This window comes from Chrysemys picta, chromosome 20 (assembly GCF_011386835.1).
Source record: "Chrysemys picta bellii isolate R12L10 chromosome 20, ASM1138683v2, whole genome shotgun sequence".
Classification (NCBI taxonomy): Eukaryota; Metazoa; Chordata; order Testudines; family Emydidae; genus Chrysemys; species Chrysemys picta.
In genome coordinates this window covers 15,748,641-15,763,160 of record NC_088810.1, presented here as the reverse complement: position 1 = coordinate 15,763,160, position 14,520 = coordinate 15,748,641, and the positions used below count along the sequence as shown (strand labels likewise).

General features: G+C 51.2%; 1 protein-coding gene across 5 annotated transcripts in view; it reads left to right on the top strand.

The window, feature by feature from the left end:
* The window catches only part of TSTD1 (thiosulfate sulfurtransferase like domain containing 1), a 61,512-nt gene extending 51,956 nt beyond the window's left edge, over window positions 1-9,556 (top strand). For 2 of the 5 annotated variants that reach the window (XM_065574708.1, XM_065574709.1), the window contains 2 exons: window positions 7,259-7,421; window positions 8,069-9,556. In XM_065574708.1, the coding sequence (XP_065430780.1) occupies window positions 7,259-7,421; window positions 8,069-8,123 (218 nt within the window). In that variant the 3' untranslated portion in view covers window positions 8,124-9,556. Of the gene's footprint in view, window positions 1-1,266; window positions 1,389-1,473; window positions 1,577-1,798; window positions 1,942-2,639; window positions 3,564-5,446; window positions 5,570-7,258; window positions 7,422-8,068 lie in introns of those variants that run through there. The other 3 variants (XM_065574705.1, XM_065574706.1, XM_065574707.1) reach the window with 3 other exon arrangements.
* Window positions 9,557-14,520: the final 4,964 nt, after the last annotated feature.

Here is a 14,520-nt window from a genome sequence, read left to right as displayed (position 1 = left end):
TCACACCTTGAAGACTCCCTGTCAGCACCAATCTGAACCTTGGGTGTATTGTCTGCAGAGACCAATGGAGACTGACCAGTCCTCACCCCAGAACTGGTCCCTTCATGGCTGGGCTGAGGTCCCTGGCAAAAGAATAGGTGGGAGAAGATTACACTACTTTTACAGTGCCTGTTCTGTGGCCGTACCCAGAGCCTCACTCTCAAATGCTGTCAGTCTAGCACCTTTCACCAGCGCTGCGAAATCAGTCACCGAATGGGAGCCCAGTGTTGGACCAAACTCTGTTTCCTTCCTTCAGGATCGCAGCAGTTATGGTCAAACATTTTGTTTTGACAAGTTGCTCCATCAAAGTGGGAGGGACACTTCACCCACACGGCCAGCATCGCACCTTTCACCTCTCAGCAGGGTGGCTACGGCCAGCAGCAGGGCTCGTAGTCAAAGCGTTAATTTCTGGTCAGTGCCACTTCTCCCCACGTGCACTTGCCATTTACGTTGAACGCCGGGCACCTGATTCTGTCTCCCTGCTCCTCTGCACAGTCGTTTGCACCAGAACCCCGAGAGCTGCTCTGATTTAGTTGCATTCCAGGCCCATTTTATTGTGGTGTAAATGGCTGCCCAGGGAGCAGGGCAATGGAAGAGCCAGCCCAGTGAGTGCCGTTAATCCTCTATTGAATTAAAGGGCAGCTGGTTCAGAACCCACGCAAGGAACTGCTGCTCTCTGTGGAATGTGTCCCAGGAGATCCAGACAATAGTGTGGCTGGATTTTAAAGAAAAGTCCACTACTATTTGGAGTTGTGCTGACATGAGTATAATCAAGCTTCAGGGCAGCACAGGATCTCTGCATGGGTCAGGAAGGAACCGCTTTTCACTCCTTCCCCATCGCAATGAAAGGTGCATTGTCGGGGGATGACAGTTACACTGGCCTGAGCTCTGGAACGTCGCTCATCAGCCCTGGAGCAGTGCCAAGAAAGCCCTGCCAATGGAAGAGGCCCAGCCACTGACTTAGTTCACGAGTCAACGGACTGTCAAGCTAGACACGGCTGCTGCTTACCATTTACTTCACTTAAAATGAGCTGGCCATTTGTTTGCCTTCGTGTCACTGAGCCGGTCCTCTGTTAACCCATGACTGACTGGATTAGACTAAACGCAACTTAACAAATGCACATGACCGCGTCTTGGGTGTGTTTAGGGCAGGGGGTCACAGCGGTGGGTTCAAGGGTCATCTGTAACATGTGCCTCTTTCCCTTGTGCTGACATGCATGGAAGCAGATGGCTCTCCACCTCCTACCTGCCAATGCTACAGGTACGACGTCCTTATGACCTCCAGCCCCAAGATCAACGAGAAATTGAGGAACTCCTGCTACGCGATCGACACCAAGACAGGAGTGCTGGTACGCGCTGGGGAGGGGGCTGCTTGACTCGTGGGGAGTTTACGCCTCTGTCTGTGCCTCCCTCACGCCTTCTTTCCCACTCCAGATGAATGAGCCCGTAACCAGCTTCGACACGGGGGATTATTTTTGCGAGGCTCAGGACAACGTTGGGACCACTCAGAAATCGGAAGCCATCCACTTGGACGCCAGTAAGGAAATGGGGACTTGCAGAGCCTGCGTGCGGGTGGGTGGTTGCGTGCGCACGTCTGCACTGGGCTCTTTGGAAGTCACTTGCAAGCTTACAATAGCCGGTGGTGTCCCTGCCCCTTCCCCGGCCTCCTGCAACTACTCCCTGTACTGGCTGCGATAGATTAAAGATTGGACAGTGCCCAAGCATCTTGATGGGAAAACAGGCATGTGCTTTCCTGCAGGGGCTGGGGAGAGCCTGGAACCAGAAGCCCATTGGGCTGCCCTGCTAAAAGAGCAACCTTCGCAGAGAACGGAGTCTCCTGAGAGCCGACAAGTGGTTCTTGGCGTATCCTGCCTCCTACGTGACCTCCGGAGCTGGACCTCGGTACAGACTCAGAGGAGGCTCCTGCCCTAGCCTAGTGCACCCTGGGAATGGGAGTGACTGAAGTTGGGGATAGGTGTGTTTGCTGGGCCCAGCCCCGGTGACAAGCATTCCAACCATCCCCTCCTCTGAAAAGCTACTGTGCCGTCAGCCCCCATTCCCTGGAGCTGCCCTCTTCCTCTTGCGCTCAGCCCCTCCCATGATCCTAGATGCTGAACTGGTTGGGTTAAAGCTGAGGCTGTAACTCGACCTATTCAAACTGAGCTGAAGGCTTTAGACTGTGTCTACATTGGTGCTAAATGGGGTTTTCAGTTGGGGTTAAACTCAATAGGGAAAACAGTGGTTTTTTTTCGTATCTACACAGCGTCCGTCCTGGTATAATTGCTGTGAGGTGGTGTGGGAGTGGGGGTGTGATTTTTATTTTTACAGATACTCATTCTGGCATAATCCCAGTTGTGGATGCAGTTACACTGGTGTGAGGGTGCCTCAGACTGGGGTGACTTATTCCCTTTCCTGTACTGACATCGTTAACCTGGAACAACTCTTGTGTGTAGACAGAGCACCTTGGCTAGACAAGGGCTACACTACAGCACGACCTGCTGATGTGACTGTGGAGGTGGTAAGCTGCATCCACACTGGGTGGGGTTTCAAATGGGCTGAGCTACCCCCGTGCCTTTTTTAAACCTTTCCCCCTCGTCTAGACAAAGCTGCAGGTGCTAGAGCAATGCTGGGAGATCTCCCCGCAATAACCCTCAGTACTGGACTCGGCCGTGTCTACAGGTCCAGGGCCGGCTGTGGGGAAAATTCACTTCCACGCTCTGTATCCAGGTGTGTGTGTGTGCGCGCCCTTGAATACAGCCCACAGCAGTCAGAGAGGTTGCACCCAACTTTACAGTGTGTGAACGAGAGCAGCATGTGGTGCACACACACCCTGGTGTCTTGCACAGCCTGAACCCTGCTCCAGCATGTCAGGAGCAAATGAATCCTGTGTCTGGAAAATCAATGGTTAAAGGAATAACCCGGCTCTGCTGTTGCCTTGTAGGGGTCAGATTTTGCCCATGAGTGACTCCTACTAAAGACAAGGGGCCTGATTCTTGTGTCCGTTCAGGGCACCTGCACCTCACTGGCCCAGCAAGGGCACCCGCTCTGACTTGCAGCTCCCCCGGTTGTCATCTCTCTAGGGTGGAGACATGGGTCTCTCTCCTTGCTGGCTGGGGTCTCTCCAGGCTGCTGCAGCTCCCTGCCTTCCCTGTGTTGGGTTAGTCTGCTCAAGCAGGCCTGCTGCCTTTCCCCTCAGAGACTAATATCAGTGGAATTGCTACAACTATAAGTTACCGCATGGTTCTTCAGTGCTTAATTTGTAATGAAAGCGGTGCTGGGGCTCATATGCTCTGACTCCGTGGGTGCTCTGGGGCTGGAGCATCCATGGTGAAAAACTAGTGGGTGGTTAGCACCCACTGGCAGCCAAGCTCTCTTCTTCTCCTCCTCCTCCCCTGAGTGCACTGTGTCGCCACTCCTCCGCCTATCTCCCAGCACTTCCTGCTGCCTAACAGCTGTTTGGCGGTGCTTTGGACTTTCCGGGGGAGAGGGGGAGGAGCGGGGAGGGGGCGTGCTCAGGGGAGGAGGCGGAGAAAAGGCAGGGTGGGGACTTGGGGGAAGGGGGTGGAATGGGGTCGGGGACTTTGGGGAAGCAGGTGGGGTGAGGGTGGTGTAGGGGTGGGCCGGGGCCAGGGCAGGGGGAAGGTCGAACACCCACCTGGCAAAGGGGAAGTTGGCTCAAGCAATTTTTTTTTACTTTCATAACTCATGAGGCAAGCCCAGAGATGCCAGGGCTCTGAACTGCCAGGCCCAGAGATGCCGGGGCTCAGCCCTGGCAAGCCCTGGTGCTAATTAGGCACTGCAGTTCTTCCTACACGAGCCTATTAATTTTTGAGGCAAAAGTGTTGCAGAGAAAACATATGAAAAAACAATTAAAAAACCTAAACGCCTGCTAATAAGCTTACCAGAGATCACCCCCCTCCAATGTAGGCTTTGGTAGGAGCAGCCCTTCCCAGCCCCCCCAGGGGTTTCCATGCGGTGTCAAGTTCATCCCGCTCTCTGTTCAGAAGAGAACACTGAGAGTCACTCCTTTATCCAGTTGGGTTCTTTGAAGTCACCTTGATCAGATAATCCACCAGACAACAGGATCTCTACTCCAAGTGCAGCTTCTAAAGCAGTGGTTCCCAAACTGGGGTTTGTGAACCCCTGGGGGTTCGCGAAATTTAAAGGGGGTTCTCGGGGGCAAAGGGGGGGGGGATTCCTTAATGGCAGGCAGAGCTGTCCCCAGGGATCCCGGGCAGCACAGGGCCAGTAGCCCGGAGCCCCTGGACTTCCAAGAGCTAAGCAGATCAAAGCAAGCATATCTATCACACTGAGGAGATTTAAACTTCAAGACTCCTTATAAGAAATGGAAAGGGAGGTGAATATTTTTTGCTGGTTTTTTTAATTAAATAGGCAGCAAGTATTGTTTTTAACATTATTATGAACAACAAGTTTAAGCTTTGTTGTAACGTGCGTTGTTTGCCTGGACTGCTCAAGACCTGAATGCTTGTGTAGGAGGAACTCTTTGAGTTGGCTTCTTAAATACAGTACCTTCCTGCTGTTTCACATCTGATGCTCCTTGATGAAACATAGGAGCCTTGTCTTATAACAGGCTTATTCAAAGTGATACAAGCTACGAAAGTGAGATCTTGGAAGAGTGTTGCCATTTTCATAATATAATAAACATACTGTAATGAAAAATAATAAATAGTGTGTAATAAGCATGCCATAAAAACAAATTTTATATTTCCAAGATCACTGCTTTTATAATTTATACTCAGGTAAAGGAGAAAATTCCTGGAAATACTCATTTTTAGGGGAGGGGGTTTGCAAGACTTGACATTTTAGTGAACGGGGTTCACAGGTTGTTAAAGTTTGGGAATCACTGTTCTAAAGGATAGATGGAGGTGGGTCATTTGCATTTCCCTCAGCCTCCAAGTATTTCCTGGGAAATCCACTTCCCATGTATTGTCCCAAAACATCCCCTGAAGTTTCTGATATCGTCCAGAAATTGTATTAGTCAAGGCCATCCTCCCAGAGAAGTGCCGTACAATCCCTGGACTCCCAAAATACTTAAACTTAAGTTGGTTGGGTTTAATGTAATTCCAGTTTTGCCCAAGAGCTTGTGTAAATCAGAATTCTGACAGATATGACAAAGGCCCTTTTATATATATAGCCCTGGCCCTGGTGGTGTGAAGTGCAGTTTCTCACTGAGAGCCGTGTACAGGGCCTCAGTGTAGCTAGGAAACATCTCACACGGGGAGGAGACTAGACCATGGGAGGGGCTGCAAGGGCTGATCTGCTGCAGACCCCCCCGACTCTCCGTCCCTGTGATGGGGGGAGCAGAGGGGTTTGCCCCTGGTTGCTGGGGGAGGAGGCTTGCGAGGGGAGCGGAAGAAGTGACTGCTGGTTTCTGCTTTCCATAAAGGAAACGTCATTTCCCACAAGGACATGAAAGTGCTGGTCGACAGCAGGAATGCTCGGATTATTGACGTGCGGTTGCCGGAGGAGGTGGCGAACGGCCATATCACCAACTCGGTCAATATTCCAGGTGAGGGGTTACTGTGGGTGCCAGCAACCAGGGCTTCGATTGCATGTAGAGGGAGCGTCCCTCCCACTGCAGAGGGCAACATGTAGTGTCACAGACCAGGGCATGAGAGGTCAGGCCGAGCGGTCAGAGCCAAGGGTCAAAGCTGGAGACAGGAACTGAGCAGGACTGGAAACAAGGCGGGCACAGGAGTGATCGCAGCTGCAGGCAGAAGCATAGAGGAGTCAGCGACCTGCCGCTGAGTTTAAATGCAGATCCGTAGTCTCCTTGCAGCCAGTGGAAGAGCCAATCAGGCGATTCTGCCACAGCCCAGCTGGGCTCATTAGCCTGCCTGAGGGCTGAGCCAGCCAGCCCCAGGTCAGCTGCAAGGACTCCAGGCCCATCATTCCTGATACGTAGCACTAGAGCCCTGGAGAAAGTGGAATTAGTAACTCAGCAGGGGGCGCTCTTTCTTCCCTGCTCTCCAGTGTGCTGGGGAAGTGATGTGAGACCAAAGCTGGATCAATGAAGACACTACGTGTGCACAAGCAGATGGGTGTGTAGCGGGCTTTCTCTTCACCCCCCTCCCCTGGTTCTGCTTTCTTTCTGCGTAACAAGAAAACCAGAAGTCTGAAGTGCAGGCAATGCGATGTTTATTGGGGTTGGTTTTCAGGCAGCATGTCAATAACTTTGACACTGCAGAGCCTTGTTCCCCAGTGTTCCGTTCTCTCCCCACTTTAGCAGGCAGAATTATACCTGCAATGCACGCTTGGGATCCCCCCCTTACAATTGATGGTCATGTTCCGTTTTGGGAGACATGAGTCTGGGGGTTTTGTCCTACCTCTTTTGTATCCCATGGGAGGGGTAAGGAGTGAGGTGGTACAGTCAGGAACAGGTGCGCTTTTTTTGTGTGTGTGTGGCCTTTTAGTGTTTTTTTTTTTATACCTTCCCCCCAATCCCCTCCTGCCCTTCCCAACGGGTTCTTTGACCTTCCCTTAAGATAGAGGTTGAGGCAGTGTTAACATGTGCACTCCTATATTATACTTTCATTATACCCAGTAACACTTTAACTGTTCTTATCTGTTCCCATTATACTAACAAACGTATCTGGCTAGGCAGAAGCAACATGCACAGTGTCTGTCCTTTGTTTATGCATATTAGTAGGAATATAAATGTATCAAAAATTAAATGAGCAAACAAATCTAAAATTCTATCTCAGGCAAAAATACAGGCCTGAATTCTGTATTACTAGCACTCCTAACAGGGTGTAACCCTGGCCAAATTCCAGCTTGGAATTCTCTCCTTCCTTAAACTACCTTGGTGGTTTTAAATGGATGCAGCATTCTACTTCACTGCCTGTCCTAAATGGACGTGCAGAGTTTCCGTGTCTTGGTCATTTGCTGTGTTTCACCACAGAGGGTGCTATATTTCAGGAGTGGGAAAAGTGGTAGCTTGTGTCCCTTTATAAAGCACGTGGGACTTGCATGCATAAACATAAGAGCATCATCGCCTGTATTTATGGAGCAGTGTAGCAATCGCCCACAATCCTCATCATCAGGGTTTAACTCCGCAACTTCAGCATCAAGATACAGACCTTTACCACTTGAGCTAAAGGAGTAACTCCATTAGCTAGTGTCACATCCCCATCTAGTGGAGATGTGATACACCAACACTGCTGATCACGATCATCTCTCTCCTCTTTCCCTCACCCAGTGGCAGAAGTCGAGGAAGCCCTGAAGATGGACCCTGAGGCATTTAAGATGAAATATCGCATGGACAAGCCACAGATGGATGATGAGAACTTGATCTTCTACTGCCAGAGGGGCAGGAGAGCGGCTCAGGCCACAGAGATCGCCATAACCCTCGGCTATGCCAAGTGAGCCTGCCCCTCCACCTTGGGCTCTTGTACCATGGGGCATTAGACCCTCAGGGAGATTGTGAACGTACCACGGGCTCTGTGGGTTTGGAGGCAAGGGTTGTAGGTGCTTAAAATGCCCTGGTTCCTATGGACTCCGGCCCTTCTGAGCGTCCCCCCTAAACTCTCACATATAGGGTTATTAATAGAGAAATCATTGGGTCTGGTGGAGGAGGAGAGGGCTCAGATATCCCTCCGCACCGATCTTGCTTATATTGGTGTATTCTGGAGTAAACCCACTGGAGGGGGTGGTGGTGGTACTCCAGATTCTCACCAGGGCCACAGAGACAAAGTCTTGGTTAGCTACTGAGAGAGAGGACAGAATAATTCCTAGCTAACCCCATAGGGAATGTTCCCACAGCTACCTTGGTTCCTCAGGGACCTTCAAAATCATCCGTATGACCCTGTGCTGGGGACACGTTATTTCTCAAAGTTCTGGGCACAGCTCCGCCTCTGCTGTTCTGGTCCTACTTGGGTTTCTGGCCCATGAGCAGTCACAGCTGGGCTGGGTCTGTCTCTCCCACTCCAGAGGCAGCGGGTCCATCTAGCTGTGGATAGTCCCTCCCATCTCCCATCCTGAAGCCACATGTCACTTCCTGTCTCTTCAGGGCTCGTAACTACGAAGGCAGCTACAAGGAATGGTCTGAGAAGGAAGGGAAGTGAAGTGGGAACGACTCCGCGAGGGCTGGTGTCTGTCCCTCCACGCCCAGCAGCTGGCTTTTCCCTGAGGATTCTTCCTTTGCTTCCTTGCTGCAACGTTGTCCCATTGCTGCTGATGCCCGGTGCTGGGATGGGAACGCTCTGGGCCCTGGGGGGCTCTTGGCTAACGCACCTGTCTGAGAAACTGCCACTCTACTTTCTGCCTCACCTTCCAGCCCAGTGTCTCACCTGCTCCAAATGTAGTCACTCCCCCTGCCCCCAATAGCAGCTGGGAGGTTCAGGCACTTTATTCGGGGTGGGGAGATATCTGCACCCCCCCCCCATTCACTCCATCTCCTTCACCTCCCCTGGGAATCTGGGACCCCATCCATTTGCTCTTCAGCTCTCAAGGAGGTAGATTTGATGGTCATTTTGCTACCCCACCTCATTCTCCAGCTGAATCTGCCGCTTTCAGCTGTAGCCTACTATTTCTATAACCTACTGGGTGCCTCTCAGCCACCTCTGCACAGGGGATTTTCTCTGCAGCCACTCCTGGAAAAGAGAGCTCTCTAGCATTTCCTCCGATGTAGTACATGGCTCTGATAAGGGGTGGGACGTATGTGAAGGATGGAAGAATCCCGTGCGCTGCTACAGGCTGGGGACTGACTGGCTAAACAGCAGTTCTGCAGAAAAGGACCTGGGGATTACAGTGGACGAGAAGCTGGATATGAGTCAGCAGTGTGCCCTTGTTGCGAAGAAGGCCGGCTGCATTAGTAGAAGCATTGTCAACAACTCGAGGGAAGTGATTATTCCCCTCTATTTGGCACGGGTAAAGCCACACCTGGAATATTTGTCCAGTTTTGGTCCATCCGTCATCTTCTCTTCTTCCCCCCCTCTCCCCCGAAGGGATGTGGACAAATTGGAGAGAGTCCAGCGGAGGGCAACGAAAATGATTAGGGGGGTGGGGCACATGACTTACGAGGAGAGGCTGAGAGAACTGGGGTTATTTAGTCTGCAGAAGAGAAGAGTGAGGGGGGGATTTGATGATAGCCTTCAACTACCTGAAGGGGGGGTTCCAAAGAGGATGGAGCTCGGCTGTTCTCAGTGGTGGCAGATGACAGAACAAGGAGCAATGGTCTCAAGTTGCAGTGGGGGAGGTCTAGGTTGGATATTAGGAAACACTATTTCACTAGGAGGGTGGTGAAGCACTGGAATGGGTTACTTAGGAAGGCGGTGGAATCTCCTTCCTTAGAGGTTTTTAAGGCCCAGCTTGACAAATCCTTGGCTGGGATGATTTAGTTGGTGTTGGTTGTGCTTTGAGCAGAGGGTTGGACTAAATGTCCTCCTGAGGTCTCTTCCAACCCTGATCTTCTATGATTGTATGATGGCAACAAGACAACAGTGGAAATTGCTCAGGGTTAGCCAGGTTTTATATTATATTAAAGTCTTTGTACGGATCTGTGTTTCTCAGCCTCTTCACGTGGGTGAGCCCTTATTCACATTAAAAAAATTGCACAACCTCCCCACTAACAATAAAAAAGTCTCATTTCTGACCATGCTTAGGGCTGCTCTGTATGCAGAACTTGCTTCAGCAAAACTAGGTCTCTTGGGGGGGAGGTGTGGGGTGTGTGAAATTCCCCCTCCCCCCCCCAACCTCCCGAGACGTAGCTATGCCAAGCTAACCCCCAGTGCAGACAGAGCTGGACGGATGGAAGAATTCTTCTGTTGACCGAGCTCCTGCCTCTCGGGGAGGTGGATTATCTCCAGTGTTGAAAGAACCCCTCCCAGCACTATAGTGAGTATTTACATTGAAGTGCTGCCGCAGGGTTTTAAGCACAGACCTACCCTTAGCATATAGAATTGATGTGTGGGAGGGTGGAGAATACCTGATCTTGAAGGGTCAGGGGCTGTGGGGATGGGGGGAGCGAGACTTTTCTTTGGTTTAGACTGTACTACTTTCAACGCCTCATGACCCCACTGCTGGCCTTTCCTGATCTTCTGGGACAGTTGTGATCCACCCATTGAAAATCCCTCGTCTAGAGCAGGGGTCTCAAACTCAAATAACCATGAGAGCCACATGAGGACTAGTACATTGGCCGAGGGCTGCATTACTGACACCTTTCCCCCCTGCCGCCCTCAGCCCTGCCCCCACTCCACCCCTTCCATGAGGCCCACCCCTTCCCTGCCCCCATTCCAACCCCTTCCCCAAAATCCCCACCCCAACTCTGCCCCCAGGGGGTGCAGGAGGGCGGTTGGGGGGGCTCAGGGCAGGGAGTTGGGGTGTGGGGTGCAGGAGGGATGAGGGGTACAGCAGGGGGGCAGAGTGCAGCGGGGGCTCAGGGCAGTGGGTTGGGATGCAGGAGGGGTGTGGGATGAGGCAGGGGGCTCAGGGCAGGGAGTTCGGGGGGCAGGATCTGGCCCAGCGTGTACCGGGGGCAGGGCATGCTCCCTGCCTTGCCCTGCCCCCACGCTGCTCCGGGAAGAGGCTGGATTGTGGGGAAGGGGGGGCGGAGGGGCTGTTTCTGTTGCACAGTAAAGTTATAGGGGCAGGGTGTGACGCCTCCTCCCCCAGCAACATAGTGATGTTGACAAAAACCCTGGTGTAAATGCAGCTACATCCTGCAGGGAGGTGGCCTTTCTACACTAGAAAGTGAGGTTGATGTAAGCCACTGTGCACCAACTTAGCTGTGTGTGTCTAGGCTCAAACTGTCTCCTGCTTCCATGAAGTGCCCCATTAAGGCAATACTGGAAAACCACCTTCCCTACTGGCATTGCACTGTGGTCGACCTATAGCAGTCAACGCAATAGGAGAGCTGACCCTTACAGTCCTCCAGCAGCTGTCCCACAATACCAAACAGTGGCTGCTCTGGTCACAATTGTAAACTCCGTGACCCAGCCTACAGAGACTGGAAACAACTTCCTGTCCCTTTAAAACCCCCCACATATTTTTGAAATGCTTTTTCCTGCTTGCGCAGCTGGGCGAGCACACCTAGCAGCTTGCCTTTGTTGCGTGCAATTGCCCAATCAAGTATGCTGGCTACATGCTCCAAACACTCTGATCTAGAGCAGACTGGAGCTATTGGAGCTCCTGGGCCTGGGGGGAGAAGAGGCGGTGGATCTCTATGAAGATTGCCTGGGGGCTGCAGCCAGAGGGGTACAACGGGGATCAGTAGAGGTGCCGGATGGAAGCGAAGGAACTGCAGGGGGCAGACCCCGCGCCCAGGGAGGCCAACAATCGACCTGGTGCTGAGCTGAGGACCTGCAGTTCTTACAGTGACTATATGCAACCACTGTAAATACCTCAGAGGAGCCTGAGCCAGACCCCCGCTGTGGGAAGAAGAGGGGTAGATCTAGTGGCAGGGCAGCTTTGCTGTGAACCAGCACCTGTTTGAGACACTGCCACAGTCTAGCCCAGGGGTTCTCAAACTGGGGGGACCTTTCTGGTGGTCGTGAGGTTATTACATGGGGGGTTGCGAGCTGTCAGCCTCCAGCCCAAACCCCACTTTGCCTCCAGCATTTATAATGGTGTTAAATATATTTAAAAGTGTTTTTAATGTATAAGGGGGGTCGCACTCAGAGGCTTGCTGTGTGAAAGGGGTCGGCAGTACAAAGGTTTGAGAACCACTGGTATTGCCAGTCCCACCTGGCAAGCATGGACGAGCCTGCTGAAGGGGAAGAACCTTGCGGAAGTGCGTGCATGCATTTTTCCTGGCAATGTTTCGAGACACAGGTATCAACTTTTCATCATTTTACTTGTATGAGAAGAGGAAGAGGTACACCACACAGAGAGAGTTGGCATCAGCTTTTCCTTCTGCTGGGTTAGGGGAGGGGTTGTTTCTGTACACAGGGATGTCCTATGTAGCCTCTTGAGAGATCTCAATGAAACTTTCCCGGAGGTACTCTGTGATCCTCTCCCACAGGTTTCTAGGGTAGCAGCCTTATTTCTTCCTCTGCAGTAGAACGCTTTCCCATGCCACTTGGCCATGAATTCAGCTGGCACCATTGCACCAAACAGGCTAGTGACACACAAACCCCGGCAGTTTTGGGACACCAGCAGCAGCTGTGCTCTGCGCCTTTGTTACCCGCGTGAGCGAGCTAGCAGCTAAAATCACGACTGCCTGTGGAAAACCATGCCAAGTTTCAGTGCAGAAATAGGGACCAAAATGTTATTGTTTCATACAGCCAAAAATCGTACTGGCCTCTTTTTTCCCTGCAGCCCGGCCCCTGGCAGGCTGTACTGGCCATGGCAGGGACTGGAGCGAGGCACTCCGAAGCTAATCATCACAATCAGTGTCATATCTTAGTACAACATTTTATGGGAATAAGGGAGAGGAGTTTTGAAACTTACACTTTCTGCTGTGATTGTAACTACCGTAGTAGAAAGAGAGCCTGAAGCACGGGCCTAGTGCAAGACCTGAGGCCTGAACCAAAATCAGCAAAAGTTACACTATGAGCAAAAGTCAGGCCCCGTCAAAAGCAGGCGCTTGCCTGCAAATCAGAGTCTGACAGCACAGAGAGAGGGCAGTGGTTCTCAAACTGGGGGTCGGGACCTGTCAGGGGGTCACAAGGTTATTACATGGGGAGTCGCGAGCTGTCAGCCTCCACCCCAAACCCCACTTTGCCGCCAGCATTTATAATGGTGTTAATTATATAATTTATATGGGGGGTCGCTCTCAGAGGCTTGCTATGTGAAAGGTATCACCAGTACAAAAATTTGAGAACCACTCGTCTAGAAGATACACACAATAAACAAACAGGCACGCAAGCAAACTCTGAAGTGTGTGCGCATCTGAACATACTGATGAATCTCATGTCCACCACGTACACATTTCAAGCTGTTAGCAGATAATGGTTTAAAGATTTGACACACTAAAATGGGAAGAAAATGAAAATCTGTATGAGAATACATTTCAGAACACAAGGAAGTATTTGAAAGTTTAAAAAAAACAAAAACAGGAGAAAAGGATGAAGTTGAGTGTATGTGCTGCAAATTGTGTGGCCCAATTATTAAATGTACAGTAAAAACGGTGCTATCCAGCCCTGTACCAGCTGGAAAGCCCTCTAAACCGGCATTTCGAATTTTCATAGAAAGTCCGGTTTATGCTCTGGTTGATGCAGGACTGGTAGGCTCCCTACTTGGCTCCGTGTGGCTCGCTGGAAACGGCCATCTGTCCCTGCTGCTCCTAGGCAGAGGCGTGGCTAGGTGGCTCTGCGCGCTGCCTCCGCCCACAGGTGCCGCTCCTGCAACTCCCATTGGCCGGGAACCGTGGCCAATGGGAGCTGCGGAGCCAGCACTCAAGCTGGGGCAGGGGCAGCCTGCAGACTCGCTTGCAGCATGTCCACCTAGGAGCAACAAGGACAGGTCACTGCTTGCAGGAAGCCGCCCAAGCTGATCGCCCCCCAGATCCGGCACCCCAAAACCCCTCCCACGCCCCTAGCCCCCTCCCATACCCAAACTCCCTCCCAGAGCCCACATCCCGCACCCCCTCCTGCGCTGCACCACCCAGCCCCGCACCCAAACTCCCTCCCAGAGTCTGCGTCCTGCATCTCCTCCCGTGCCCTAACCCCCAGCCCTGCACTCCCCTCCCGCACTCAAACTCCCTCCCTCCCTTTTAGTTAACCGGAATTTTTCACTTACTGGCATCCCCCATACTCCCAACATGCTGGATAAAAAAGATTTTACTGTAAATATTTATAGGCTAATAGTTCTAAGTCTACAACAGTAAACTCTTCAAATGATAACTTTTATTTGGGGATCAGAGATATATTATTTTCTTAAACTCAGAGGTGGCCTTGTGCTTTAGTTCTGCAGCAAACCACATTGATTAATGGAATTTAAAGCATTAATCTACTGAATACTCCCCCCCCCATCTTTCAGACCACCAAAATAAACTCCGATGTTTACCCATAAAAATTATTAGAACTTTTTTTTGTTATTGTTGTTGTTGTGGTAATAAACACTGATCAATTCCCAGGAAAAAATAAATAAAAACTGAAAACGAAGGGCCCTCGTCCACCAGTGATAACAATGTCCACAGTACCTGGGAGGTGAGCCCCATTGTCCCCCTCACCACAAGTAATATTGTAGCAATCAATACACCTTGTAGGGACACACACAGTAACAGAGAAGAAAAACAGTGTCTGATTTTCTGCAACCACTGACTCCTTCCACCTTTCTCTGAATCAGGCTGACTGGAGCTGGCTAATGGAAACCAATGGGCCCAGTCCTATTTAACATATTCATAAACGATCGGGCAAAGGGGGTAAACAGTGAGGTGGCAAAATTTGCAGATGATACAAAACTACTCAAGATAGTTAAGTCCCAGGCAGACTGCAAAGAGCTACAAAAGGATCTCACAAAACTGGGTGACTGGGCAACAAAATGGCAGATGAAATTTAATGTTGATAAATGCAAAGTAAT